This window comes from Cinclus cinclus, chromosome 1, assembly GCF_963662255.1.
Source record: "Cinclus cinclus chromosome 1, bCinCin1.1, whole genome shotgun sequence".
In the NCBI taxonomy this organism is placed as follows: domain Eukaryota; kingdom Metazoa; phylum Chordata; class Aves; order Passeriformes; family Cinclidae; genus Cinclus; species Cinclus cinclus.
The window spans coordinates 31,163,114-31,177,744 of NC_085046.1; the positions used below are offsets into that span (position 1 = coordinate 31,163,114).

A 14,631-nucleotide genomic window follows, 5' to 3' on the forward strand; every position below is an offset into this window, starting at 1 on the left:
GTTCCTATTTAAATTTCTGGAAATATTCAATTTTCTGCTTGTCTTGGAGAAACACTCTTACACAGTACTGTGTACCATGTGAGAGGGCAAAATGCTTATACACTGTTTTCTCTATAAACAGGAAAATTTAAAACACCACTTGTGGCTATTACATGAAACCCTGGTTAGGTCAGAATAACACATTCTGAAGCATGACAGCACACCACCCCATCATCACTTAGCCAAAATGGTAACAAATAGGTTCATTGGATTAAGACTTATAAAATGGCATATATTCCACTTCACCTTTCCTCACATTTACATTTCTCCCTAGCTGTAAACTAATGCATAAATAAACCTTACTTTTAATTCTGGGGGAAGACATTGTCATTATTGAAATTCTAGGAAATATTTTCTCTACACTTTTCTACATCTGCACATAGATCCTTCTCTTTCCCTTCTAAGGAAATGAGGACCATATGTATGAGCTGAATCACCAGGATTGCTCTAGCCCCCACATTCACAGATTTCTGCATGAATGATTTTAGCCTACAACACTGAATGTTGGTTTTGCACATGTAACTAAAACCATCACTAACATTTTTGCTGTTTAATATTGCACACAGGCTTCCAGAGGAGGAATTGTGAGACAGTACACAGTCACACACCCCCATGGCCAGAAAGCCCTGCATCCAGGCAGGTGAAACTCATTGTGACATTTCTGATGCCTGAAATTATGTCCCCTTTCCAGTACAGCAATACACATCTAGCACCAAACAGTAAAAATCCTCAGGTCTTTGTTTCCATATGCAGTGTGTCCTACTTAAAAAAACAAGCAAAACAAAAAACACAAAAAAAAGGAATCTCAAGATCTTCTCCACGTTGCCTTTGCTTTGATCGAGTGACTGAAGAAATAAAAGACCCTTAACAAGATCTCCAGTTGCAGACAAAGAGCCTCATCAGTAGTAGTGGAAGGTACTGCAAAGTCTCCTAAAATACTCTCATCTTTCAACCAGCAGGGAAAAATATATATATATATTGAAAAAAAATCACTAACCATATTGATTTTAGATTCTCAACAACAGCACTGTTTTTAAATTAATAAGACTTTTTGAAACTCATACAGAAATACAATAAGAACATGGCTAACAAGTAGGAACAAAATTGTATTTATCAAAAAATACATAAAGCTATGCTGCTCTCCATGTCCACCCAGAAAATCATGGAATAGGATTCTACTCCTCAGTCAAAGCAGCATCTCTTACAGACACCTCAAAACTCTCTATGTCGATGATCCTCTGGATACAAACTGCAGACCCTATTCTGACAGACAGCATTGGTGTACACACCAATCCACATCTTTGTCCACATCTTTGCAGTTTTATTTCTTACCTTTCTAACTTCTCCCATTTTCTAGAGACCATGGGAATTCCATAAGTTTCATATGTTAATGCTTTTAATATTGACTGTACTGAGAGGATTTCTGTTCAAAGTGACTATATTTAAGGCCTTTAAAAAAGACACATGTAAATAATTTTATATTGCAGATTTCATGGAAAAGATCTAAGTATGAAAAAATATGTTTTATAGATTTTGCTGTTGGGGCTTTTTAGACATAGTATGTAATTAAACAGTGCTGAAATGCATCACAGAAACTGTTTCAATACCTTCAAAAATTGTTTTAAATGTTCATCTTCGTGTAACCAGTCTTTGTAGAGAGAAGTCCACTGAGACACCAAGTGCAAGACTTTTCTTTTCCTACAGGACACATCAGAGTCATCTTCTTTCCCTTGGTGGTTCTTAGCACAATAGGTGCAGTAGGTTAAGGAACATATAACAAAACCTCAAAGAAAATTTAAAATTAACTGCTGGCAAAGACTTTGCAAAAATCTCATTTGCGAATGAAAGGTTTTTCTCACTGCCTTGCTCAGTTTTAAATGTTTTATCCTGTCTGGAGCTTTAGGAGTTTCATAACTTTTGGGAATGAAATTCTCAGTAATAGGAATGTCAATTCATCTTCTTTGCCAGCAGGATTTTTTTCCCTTACAGATTAGAGAGGTGAGTCTATGTAAGTAAAATCAATTCAAAAGGAATTATGCAATGTTCAGTCACATTTTTCTGCAGAACTGAGAATGAACCTTTGTCCTGCACACCAATGCCAACATGAATGTCTGTGGGAAGGAGGGCAAAGCATCATTTACAGTAACACAAAAACAGGCAAAGGAAGTCAGTTTCTTTTTGCCTGCACAAATTTCACTATCTGCAGAAGTGACACCATTAAAATTAAAAAAAAAAAAATTGAAAGATTATTTCTACCACTGTTCTCTATTCATAAGGCAGAAATACCAAATGTCAGATGATACCCACTTTCTACATTGTTCCTGTCTCTTCATGGCTCTTTGTTTTCTAAGGTAAAAAACTGATGTTTTCACCACAAAAGTTAAAGACGGGGAAAGGATTTTAGAAATCAAATATTTTATAGCCACAAGTTTACTCAAGCATTGATCCATAGCTCTGTAGCATATGAAAGTCATTAGAAATACAGGAAAAGAATTATTTTATCTCAGAATGACTTAGGACTTATATCCTGTATTACATGAGAAAAGGAACAGAGACTGTAAAATTCTTTTCTTTTTCTCTTAGTGTATTCTGTAATGTATTATGCACATGTAAGTATTTTATGAATTAACATAACCTGAGGAGGTTTTAACCCCAAACTAAATTTTACCTTTTCAAGTTATAAAAGTTTATTTCTCTTTAAAAAAAGCTGACATAAAATTGCATTGTTTCTATGAGTTAGGCATCTGTTTCAAAGCCAGGCATGTAACTTTGATATAAGGCTCAACAATAGATAAAACCATGAGTAAATGTGTGACACCCCCCCCCCCCCCCACATGAATAAAACTTTCAGTAAAAGGATATTGCCTCAGGAGTGCCTGGCACAAGTCATCAGTTGTCATGAAAACCGTGTATGTGAGAAGGAAATCATCCAGGAGAGTTTCTGCAGAGGAAGAAAAAAAAATCCCAATGTACAATACATTAGCAAGAACAGGAAGAGAATTTCTACTGTTACTGTGCATAGCAGGAGCAGGACCCCTGCCCTTAAAAAAAAGGCCCAAAGAATGCAGAAAACATAAACATTTAAGTTTAAAAAAATTAAGTGTGTTATCACTGCAGGGATCAGTCCCTTAATTTAACAAGTACATCCTCAGCTCCCAAAGCACCAACAGGCACAAAATACTTCATCATAGTTCAGGAACCTTATAATAAATGCTGCCAGCCTGGTTAGCTCAGCTGCACACAAAGCAGCCTTCCCACACATTAGCTTGTTCTGGAAATTCAGAAAAATACTTTTTAGTGGTAAGAGGAGAAACTAGGACTACCATGAACCGTGATTAACATCTATGTACAGTAGTTGAGAACCATTAAATAAATATATTCAAATCATTACATGGATGGTTAGTTTTGTGGGCATCACTGTAAGTGCTGAAAAAATTTCTATAAGGTGTGTTCAATTGTATTAATGAATATAATTCTGTATTCTGTAATGAATACAATCCTCCTGGTTTCTATCAGTGTTACAAAAGCAGGCTGAAGGTACTTGCTGACATCTCTACACACTGAAGCTGTAGCACCTCAGGTTGTCAAGACAAACGGCCAGTTTCAGATTTCAGAGTAACTTTTTCATTCCTCATTCCCATGTCACATTATTTTTATGATTTTTCCAAACTTTTACTGCTCACATCACTGGGGTGAAAGCACTGGATTTGCCCTTGGGTGAGTGGGCTCAAGGTAATCTCATGGTGGTCTTCAAAAACCCAGTGGCAGAATAGAGATAAGACCAAGCCAGGCTTTTCCTGGAGGTGTGCTACAAAATGATATGGGGAAACCATCAGAGATGGCAACCAAAGAAAACTTGTCTAGATTAAGGTACTTATTATTTCTTCCTGTGAGGAGGCCCAATATGACAGGTTACCTGCACAGTCTCCATCATCACTGTATTCAGGGCTTGCCTGTGCTAAGCTCTGAGCATCCTGGTCTTATTGAAGCTGCTTCCAGCACGGGTTGGACCCAGTGGTTACACAGTTGCCTTCTAAATGAAATTACTGTATTTTTTTTTTAAATTTGATTCCAATTTTAGTAAACCACTCATGCACGATGCATGATCTAGAGTATTTGGTTCACACAATAAAATCTTTTCTTTTATGCAAACAGACATGTAATTGGTCTTTGTAACCACAACATAAAAATGTTTCTGTTTGTTTCTCTGGTTTTGGGTTTGTTTTTTTTTCCCAAATGGTAAGACTTTCTCAAGTTTTTAGGGATTCCTTTTGACTGTATTTTTTTTTTAATTTCAGCAAATACACTGTGTTCCCTTTAACAAGAGAGCAGCTCTGTTATTTTTTTTTTTTTCCAGATAAGAACAGGAACACGGACAGAGGCCGAACAATAACAAAAGTGATTTCGGTTATATTGTAGAGCAAAAGTATTTTACCAGTATAACTAGCTGGTATTAGTTAGCACCAGTCGTACTAAGTTGTGATTTAAGTGCTGGATTTACAACTGCAAACACTAAGGGCCAAACCAGACCTCACATGAGAAAGACAAGGCTGAGCCTGATTTCCATATCCCGATTTTCTCACTATTTGTCTGTGATCTGTTCTGGTCCAAGCTAGTCCTTTTGTAGAAGTGAGCAACTAAGAGCATCCCAGTTGCTTTCCACAGCAGGACTGCAATTTCACAACAATTTAGACCAATTTCCTTTACAGCTGCTTTGGACCTTATCAGTAAATTATTGATCCCATAGCAGTGGTGCACAAGGGCAATGAGAATCCATCCATATATCATTCACAGGCAGATGTCACGCGGATAAACACGGATGGATAGCTAACGACATCCCACGCTGTGAGCATGGGATTCAAAATACTTCCAGTGTCTTTTAAAAAACTTAAAGTAAGTCTATCTACCTCAATGCATTTAACACTGCTGGTCTAGAAAGAGTCCTGATCTAAGAACACATAGGTTAAACCCCTTGCACCCAGCAGCAAAACAATTAAATCCTTTATTCTACCCAACATTGTTGAAAATGGTGGAAAGTATTATCTCTGCATAAAAAGAGTATTTTGTCTCAGTAAATGAAAAGACACGGTGAACAGCTTGTTCTCTATCTGAAAGGTCACCTATTCATTCTCTTCCATGTTTTTTTTGGATGATACAATGAGGCTATTAAAGTTGGAGGTTTCACAAACATTTGATTGGAAATAGTTGATCTTGGAGTCAACAAACACATTTTAGTTCTTTATTGAACTATGTGACTGTGCAGTGATCCTCACAAAGTCAAAGAGACATTTACACCAGATTATTTCCCTAATTTCCTACCCTGTGTAGGTGATATCTGAGTTTCAGCAAAACATAGCCATGTGTTCAGAAAAGAAATTAACTCCCATTTGAAGCAAAACTGCAATATTATCAACAAACTTCTGTAATTGTTCTAAAGAGTGTGACTTTATCATAATAACTGATGTTTAAAAAGTAACTTATATGTTTATTTTTTATTACCTGACAATCTGTTTTCCAGATGTCAATTCTTCCAGCACCCCAAAGTGTTGGGATGGAAAGAAAAACTGATTTTACTAAAATGTCAGTTTCTTTCTTCTTTGTTTTATTTTCTTGCAAGAATTATGCTACAGACATTACTAGTGTGATTATCTCAAAAAAAAAATACCCAAAACAACAAAACAACAAACAGAAAAATGAAACAAAAACAAAACCCCACAACAAACCAAACAGTGATGGAAAGTCTGGAACTGTACATTTTTTCAGATAACTTAGAATTAGTTTTAAACCCTCTACTCATCTCCATCTCCACACCCTTCCCTTCAAAGTCTCTGTTTTCTAACGACCCCATCAAAATAAAGTATATCACTCAGAGCACCTAAAGTTGCACATATGTACACATAGTGATTTCTTTTATCCTCTAAATACAGAAGTGCTAAGAAGCAAAGCAAAGTTAATAAATTATGTTTTCTACAGCTTGTGTATAGGCTAAATTTCTTCAAATTGCCTCTAAACATGTTTAGAAATTTAAACCCTTGAGGAATATTTTGAACAAAAAAGTCTGGATTATACATGTGGTCCATTAATATCATCACTCATCCGTTAAATTACTTTTACAAGTAAGCATTGAAAGTGCTTTTGCAAGATTAAATATCTATTACCAGACATCACCTAAAGACTTTACAATAATATTCATATTTTAAAATGCCTAAACTGGCTTGCAGGTATTTCCCTAAAGTCCTACTGTTTACTGTAACTATCTTCTGTATTTTCTTCCTAAATGCCCTGTAATTTAAACTCATTCCAGAATGGTTTTTCATTTCATAGTAGGAACACAAAACCTGAGGGTGTACTGATACTTTAAAAATTATTTGCTCAAAACAAACAACTGCACACTTGTCACACACTTTTGGACATTAATGTGTGTTCACAAATGATTTGCTGGTCTTAATCTACAAATGGAGAGAAAGGGTAACCACAAGAGGATTTATCCACAGCACATTATTCATTCTGCTACTAATGGCCACTAAGAGCAGTAAATTTGAATGAGGAAGGGCTGTAAATGTACAAGTTGGGATGACAATTATGAACAACAATCTTTGTGGGATTTTTCTCTTTAGTCACATTTGATTTAAGAGTAAGAGAAAAGGCAATTCCAGTCAACTCATTAATAATTTACAGTTCACCATACCCCCACTCAAAATGGCAGTGAAATGCATACCCCTTCTAAAATTTTACTCCATGCTCCAGTTTCTGCCTAAATTTGTGACAATTTTCCCTATTATTCCTATAGAAAAGGTTTATCTAGCATTTGTAGCAAACAGGGAGAATAAAATGCATAGTAATAGTTAGAAATAAAAATATATTGGAAGGGAAATGTTTGTGCAAAAGTCTGTGATGCTATGGTTCTTTAATTTATTTCTCTTCTTCATTAATTTTCTATTTAATCTTTTTCTTCTAGCCATCAATCTAACTTTTCCTTTTTCCTCACAATTTTCCTTTAATTGGCAAGCAATTATTACAAAGTCTGCAGTTAAACTGTAGCTAAGGAATATTTCATTTCAAAAACAATTTAAAACATTTTAAAGCTTCATGAAGACATGCAATAGAACCAGCATGAGTCCCATGGTCTCCTCTTCTTGCAGCATTTTGGGGGCAGCCTTAGGCAGCAATCTCACCACACCAAGAGTGTACGAGTTCCATAGGCATAAAAATAATAAAAAAGCAGGCACTGTGCTTGTTTGCTGTTAAATAATCAATTTGCAACAGCTTCTGCTGTGACAGTTTCTCACAGGCCATGAGTCCCCTCCTTCCCCCAAGTGAAATAAAGCATGGACACTGCTTTGCCAGGAGCAGTCAGTACTGCATGTCCCATTTTTCTGTAATGGACAAGTCCTTCAGCAAGGCACAATTCAGGGTGGCTGAGGGGTAGAGAGAGCAGTATAGAGACACTCTCACCCGTGTGAAACATCCAGGGAACACTCGCTCTCAGCTGGTTACTGAAGAACCCAGCAATACATCCACTCAAGAAGTTGAAACTGTATTGCCCGTATAGGAGGGTGATGGCAGCCAAGAGCAACAATGGTGTATTTGGTGGGGAAGGGGGACCTAGGGTCCCAGAGACAGAAAACGATAAAATATTTACATGAACAACACATCATATATTTCCACCTACTAAAAACCAGGATTCCCTGCTGCTTTCCGTGTGGCCACATAGCTCTCTAACAGGAGAAACCCTTTCCCTCTCAGAAGACAACTCTACAAACACCAGCTCAAGGTGATGATACAATTTTAAAGCCTCGAGGAAATAATGGGTTTCCTACATGGGTTTGCACATCAAATATGATGTTCCAATGGTTTATTTTCTCCTTTCTCCCTCTGTTCTCTAGGTAGGCTATCAACTACTAAGACTTAGGACAGAAATTAATACAGATCTGTCAAGAAAAATCATCTGTGACACACATTAACAAATCAGGACTGGTAGTACACTTCTTGGCACTGCCACATCAAACATCTGTACCCTCTTCTTAAACTGGAGCATTTTCTTAAACTACTGCAGTGGTATGAGGCATCAGTGAAGCGCTTTAATAACTTGTACCATAAACATTTGAAGATATTTAATCTAAAGGAAATGCCTTTGTCAAACAGTAAAAATTAAATTAATTTGATTAAATTAGATATATTGAGGACAGCTCTAAAAAGCAAATATTAAAAGAAGCTATCTCATAGAATGAGCAAAGAAGGAAAAATATGGAAACATTCAAGTGCTACAGATAGCTACACATCCCTAACTTGCAATTATAGCAGTTTATATGTTCACATATTATTTACTAGCCTGCACAAGCACCAACCAGCATCTTTAGACCACCACAGCTAAACCAATAGTGGGAATACATCTACATTACAGAAATGTCCAATAGCTCATGCTGCATTTAGAATACACCTATTGCCCTATTGCTAATTTTAGACATACTCTCCAGCTAAGCCAGATATAACTATTCCTAATGCCTGAGTCGTTAATCCCTTTATACCCACAAGTAGAGATAACTTGATGCCAAATTCGTTTGTCCTGGTTTTTGGATTACACTACTACATCCTGAATAGATTTTCGTTTGTTACTTCTCAATGGCAAAAATAACAAAAATGAAAAAACAAACAAACAAAAACAAGCAGTAAAATAAGCCAGACAATGACAAACTGTCTTCTGAGATGACAAGAACCATTCTCTTCTTCGTATCAGACTTTACAGAGCAACTTTTCAGACTCTGTCCTTTCCACTCTCTGTAGTATTTCTTTGTCCATGTTCTATCTTTTCCATTATATGCTTATTTCAATATTATGAAAAAAATAAAGCTATGCAAAACAAGGCAACAACAGGATTTAAAACATCCAATGTATTGAGGCTTTTTCTTATAACTGCATGGCTTACAAAAGGCAAATTCCTCTACACAGAGGTATATAAACTTATAGACTCTGTGCACATAGACTCTATATTCATTTCTCTCAAGATTGAATATGTCATGTACTGTTAGTTGGGGAGAGGATGCTGACAGTGAAATCTGTTAAACTGCAAAGAAAAACAAGTAATCTGTTTTTTTTTTTGGTGGGGGGGCGAGGGGTGGTTTTTTGTTTTAACTTATCACTATTCTGAACCCAAATATCTTTGACTTTGCACTGTACAAATCCATTGTGAATGTCTGTGCAGGAATTACAGAAAGATTTAAGGGTTTTTCAGGCTTGTATTCCACACTAAATCGGATTATAAGAAAATATAGATAAAGCACTGGAATGCAAGTCTTTTTCCACTTTATGCAAAGTAGTGATTCAGCTTTCTCCAAGGATTTGCTGGTGGAGGCCAAACCTGTATGGAGATTGAAGGAAAAACCAAACAGCAACAAAAAAAGAGGAAAAAAAATTGCCTGAATGAACAAGCTACTGTAATTCAGTAACTCAGAGGTTAAAACTACTCTTGCCACTGTAGTGGCAAACCTTAGTGATGCTACAGAGCAGTTGTGGTCATCACTATGTGTGTGAGAGTATTAAACTGAGAGAACAAAAGCCATAAAGCACTAAATTAAAAATATAACACACTAAACACGCTGCTTTCCAAGCAGCAGAAATCGCTAAGTGTCCTTCCTTCCTACTCATCTTTCAGAAATGTAACAAATAAAAAGAGGTCATAATAACTTCTTCATCCTCATCATGTAAGAACTTAAGTATAGTGAGTTGGTCATCAGCATCTAGGAACTCCAGCAGCACAAAATACAACATACATGCATTTTTCAAACATCAATGCAAACTCTGAGGGACTTTTGTGTGATAATGAAATCTCTTTGATGGTGGGGAAGGATATTTTTCAGAAAAACAAAGATAAAGAGAAAAACAAATGCATTTTCGACAGCACAGAACAAATTCTAAAACCCCTCAACAATGCCATTTTCCATTTGTGACTATGGCAAAGATGATAAGATGACCATATGGTCAGCTCCTGACATCTCCTTATGTCAATACACTTACCAGTATTAGCCAGAATTACAAATTTAATAATCATCAACAACTCTGCTCTCACTTACATTCAGTGCATTATCCCTACCTTGCAAGAACAGTTGTCTCTAACATTTTATGAGGCTCATCCCCCAGAATATATTTGGGGAAAAAAAGTCAACAGCTAGACCAGCTGAATCCTTTGGAATTTTTATCCTGCTATGACTAAAAAGTTGGCATCAATAACACTAATGCACCTTCTGACCTCATAGCCCATACTGGAAATAGTATTTTAAAAGGAAAATATTCACTGATGGGGTTAGCAACACCACACTGATTAGAAACAGGTACGACATGCATCTCTCACAGTCATCAAGAAAAGCAGCCCTATGAGATGGGGTTACAGCTGGGCAAACAGAGAGATGTGCCCTGTGCCTGAGTAAAATGGATCCTGATTACTTACTATTCCATAGGGAATACATATTTTTTTTCTATTTTAAATATTCAGTCAGTTCAAATTAAACAGAATGAGGGCTACAGCAAAGCATTTTCAAGTTTTTCAGCCTCGCAGTGTTGAAAGCTCATAGCCTTGATAAATTCTTGTCACACCTCTTCCTCCCTTCTGCAAAATGAAAAAAATTGTAACACACTTCTTGGCAGGCAGGGCTACACGTAGATTTTTTGGTGTGGTTTAGTTCAGATAATACTATGCAATGCTCTGAAACCTTTCAGCAATGCAAACACAGGTCCTGAGAGTTGAGTTGTAATCAGAAAATTGCTTGTTCTGCAGAAATGGAAAAACGATTTGATGACAGAAATTCCTTTCAAAGGTAGAAGTCCCTCAGTTTTCTGTAATTCCACAGCAATTTATTAAAAATGTCAGGATGTTTCCGAGTACAAACAGCAAATGCAAATTGCTATCTGATCTAGCAAGATATTGCTCGTGTCTGAGAGGGTGCTGAGAGGTCCCAGACCTCCCCTGCATTCAGCAGATGGCAACAGTGCTCAGGACCTTGCAGGATTAGCCCTTATCTCAAAATCAAATTCTCTAAAAGTGCTGTGCCACCACGGACACAGCATGAAGCAAAAAAAAAAAAAATGAAAATTATGTTGAGAAAGAAAGGTCAATGAAAAAAAAAAAAGAATATCAATATATAATTTGCTGCTAATGTATTAAAATGATTATAGTAGTTATGTCACCTAACCACCAAGGCACTGAGAAATCAATGCACAAAGGAATAAAGAGCAAGACATTTATTTCTGGCATTAAGTTAGGAAACTAAAATACATAAGGGCAAGATATTTAACCTGTACAACCACATTTTTTATTAGAGCACAAAAGTCAGAACTAAGAATCATCTCTAAGGTCATCTGCCAGAAATTTCTGGCAGTATTTTTAACATCTGCAGAATCAATCAAACACATTCTGTCGGTAAGGTCAAAGATGCTCCTAAAGCTGCATTCCAGTTGCTGCTATTACATGTATTGGAGCAGCTTCTTATTTTGTTGGAGGGACAAAAAGCCCTGTAACCACAGGCAGAGAGCAAATGTCAAACTTGTCCAGCTTTAATGAGACACTGATTTTTCCACATAGAAATCTGAAGCTCTCTTTTTTTCCCCAGGTGGGAGGGAGCCCTGGTGATTCATGTGCAGCTATAATGGTCAGGGTTACTTGAAATTACTGGACAAATCTACGCCTTATACACTTCGAAGCATTAGAAATGTTGCCTATAGCAGCCACTCTAAGCTATTGATACTTTTTGTTTAAAAAGTGCCTTTGACTGCTGCAACTAAAACACTGAAGCTTTCCATGCACTGAAACTTGACAGTAAACAGAGGTATTCTAATGCACATGTGAAATCCTCACAGAAGCAAAATGCAGACACTCCTTTTTCACATCAGGCATCTCCTAAAGTACTTGAGGAGAAAAACCCATCCTTTCTTTCCATCGATTGATTATAATAAGCCAGCCAGGCCAGGATTGCCTGGAGCAGCAGGACAGAGGATAAAAGATTTAATGGCTCCCTTTCATCCTTCTGCCTGCAGACCAGCTGCCTGAGCACAGCCTGCTGTGATGTGCCCTCCTGGGTTTGCACCTCCAGCTTGCACATTGCCTGGCACCCCAGACACTGGTGTGGCTCAGTAACAGTTGTATGAGCAAGTACAAGGCAAGGTTCTACTTTTCTGCCTCTGTCTTGCACAGGAATTTCTTTGCCACCACCCACCTCCTCAGGCAGCTAAGGATATGTGATGTCTCCAGCTCAGGCTCCTCAGTGACAAAGTTCCAGGTGTCACCGAGAGCTGTCACTGCCTCAGTGGTGCCAGCAGGACAGGACTTTTTGTTGCCTGGTGGCAGCACAGTACACAACCACCCTCCAGAAACTGGCAGCAGTGCACAGAAAAGGTGCACAGTGCATCATCTCTCCCTTCTGCCTGGAAGCCTGGTCCTACCAATCGGGTGCTCTAAGGTGCCTTAAGGCTGCTCAAGCCTTTAGGCTGGTCCATGAGTCCAGCACACTAAAGGGAACTTGAAAATAAGACATTCAGCTTTCAGAAAGTTAACACAAAGAAAGATGCACTTAATCTCTACTCTTTTAATCTTTGCTGTCCACTGCTTATATGGCATTAAAGAATAACCAAGTTTCAAGTTCAGCATGTCTTTGTCATTGCTGAATTGGAAAATCTACTCCTAGGAAGCAGTAATGTTCAAATCTAATATTATATGCAAGCATAAAAATCATCACATCTTCAAAAAAACACTTGTGAGTTCCTAATTTCTAGATCATTGAGATGCTTTAAAACAGTCTGCTTCTCAGTGACATGTTTCAATATATATATATATATTAAAACTCTTAATTGGCACTATTTTCAAGTCGAGACTATTAGCCCCAAAAAGGCTTTACTTCCAAATCCACTGTGTTTGGACAACATCCAGCCCGGTAGATTATGACAACTACAGTATTGCAACCAGAACACAATCCATGATGGTACATGACATGGATAAAGGACAGGTCAAATTACTCATGGCAGTGCCCTCCCCACCTAAAGCTCTGCAGGTCAGGTACAATGCCTAGACCCCAGCATGCAGCATTATCCCATCACCTGCTGCTTACTGCTTTCCATCCAACCAGAGGGAAGGGTCCCCTAGGGGAACAGAAATGTACGGATCCACACTGTGTATTTTAAAAAGTGTTTAGCAAGGAGCTTTGATCTGTTATTTCCCCCCCTACAAAGCAGCAAGGGGAAATTTCTTTGTGCTTCAGCCCAAGGTAGGAGATATAAGGAGTATCTTGTTTGCCCCTGGGAGCCAAATTATCATAAATATGCTAAGCAGTGCAAACTCCCTAACATGTGGCACTGGAGGATGTGCAGTAAACATCACAGCATCTCTTCAGGGAAGCCTAGCACGACAAAGCCTCCACTGGTAAATCACTCCTGCTTCTGTAGATTTGACAGAATTGCCTATAAAGGGAATTATGGCATTTTCATCTGAACAAGAAATGTTTAATTTGGTCCAAATCTCTTGTACAAGATGGTAATAGCATGCTCTAGGCTAATGAATGGACCACACATTTCTTCCAGCACAGGAGAGGTCAAGTGGTGGGATATTTTTGGTGCATTGGGTCATGCACACTAGGTTAGGGTCTTGCATACACAGCTGTGGCCCACTGTCATGTAGCCTCAAAAGCAGAGACTCACTTAACATCTTCTGACATAGGGAGGCAAGAGGCCCAGCAAAAGTGCTGGATGACTGTGATGTGTTACAGGCTCTGGGGGGAGAGGGCAGAGGGGAGGGAGGAATACATCTTGCAAACCCCACAGGAGACTCAGACAGACACTGGAATACTGCAATGTCACTGCTGTGGTGAAGGATGCCACTTCCAGCATTTTGCCCAGGGTGTACAATACTTCAGCCTGATGGGCAAACAATTCTCAGATGGGCAAACAATTTTCTGAAATAACTTATATAATATTTAACAACACACGTAAGACACACAGTGGAGGGGGCTGGCATGAGGGACATGACATCCAAGAGAACCCAAAAACCAAACAGGGCCATGCTTGCATCTTGCACTTCCACATCTGTCTTCCTCCCCACTCCCCACAGCAGTGAAGTACAGCTTCACAGACAAAAAACAGAACAATGAGCACCAGAGCACTCATAAGGCAGCTACGTTTTGCTTCCCCATGTGGTGAATGGGTTCCAAAAAAATCTGATGTGTTTCATAATGGTGGTGTTAAAATACATTGTGACACTAAGTGCAGACTTATTTATAAGATGTAGGTCCTTAAATTATGACCTGAAATTGTACTTGCTACACTGAGACACCCAAATCATTCCAGTGACAGGTTAACATGTAATTAAAGACAGCTTTTGTGCTTATTATTCTTACAACTTAATGGAAGACAGCAATAAAAAAAATGCCTTGCACTTAGTCTGCATATGTATTAAGAACATCTAAAAACTTCAAACAATTGTGTTTGTCAGTACAACCCTGTGCTGACAGCTGAATGAAAGCAATCACAAAGGTTTTTCCTTGCACTGTTTAAAGATCATACAGGGGTAAGACACAAGGAACAGATATTATCCAGAGTTCAGCTGCTTGTAAG

The 14,631-nt window shown here is 38.0% G+C and overlaps 1 protein-coding gene across 2 annotated transcripts in view; it reads right to left on the minus strand.

The window, feature by feature from the left end:
• The window catches only part of RAPGEF5 (Rap guanine nucleotide exchange factor 5), a 154,288-nt gene that overhangs the window by 30,170 nt on the left and 109,487 nt on the right, over window positions 1-14,631 (minus strand). For both annotated transcript variants that reach the window (XM_062495582.1, XM_062495573.1), the window contains 2 exons: window positions 2,902-2,980; window positions 1,647-1,791 (listed from right to left, as the gene is read on the minus strand). In XM_062495582.1, coding sequence (XP_062351566.1) covers window positions 1,647-1,791; window positions 2,902-2,980 — 224 coding nt within the window. The remainder of the gene's footprint in view (window positions 1-1,646; window positions 1,792-2,901; window positions 2,981-14,631) is intronic.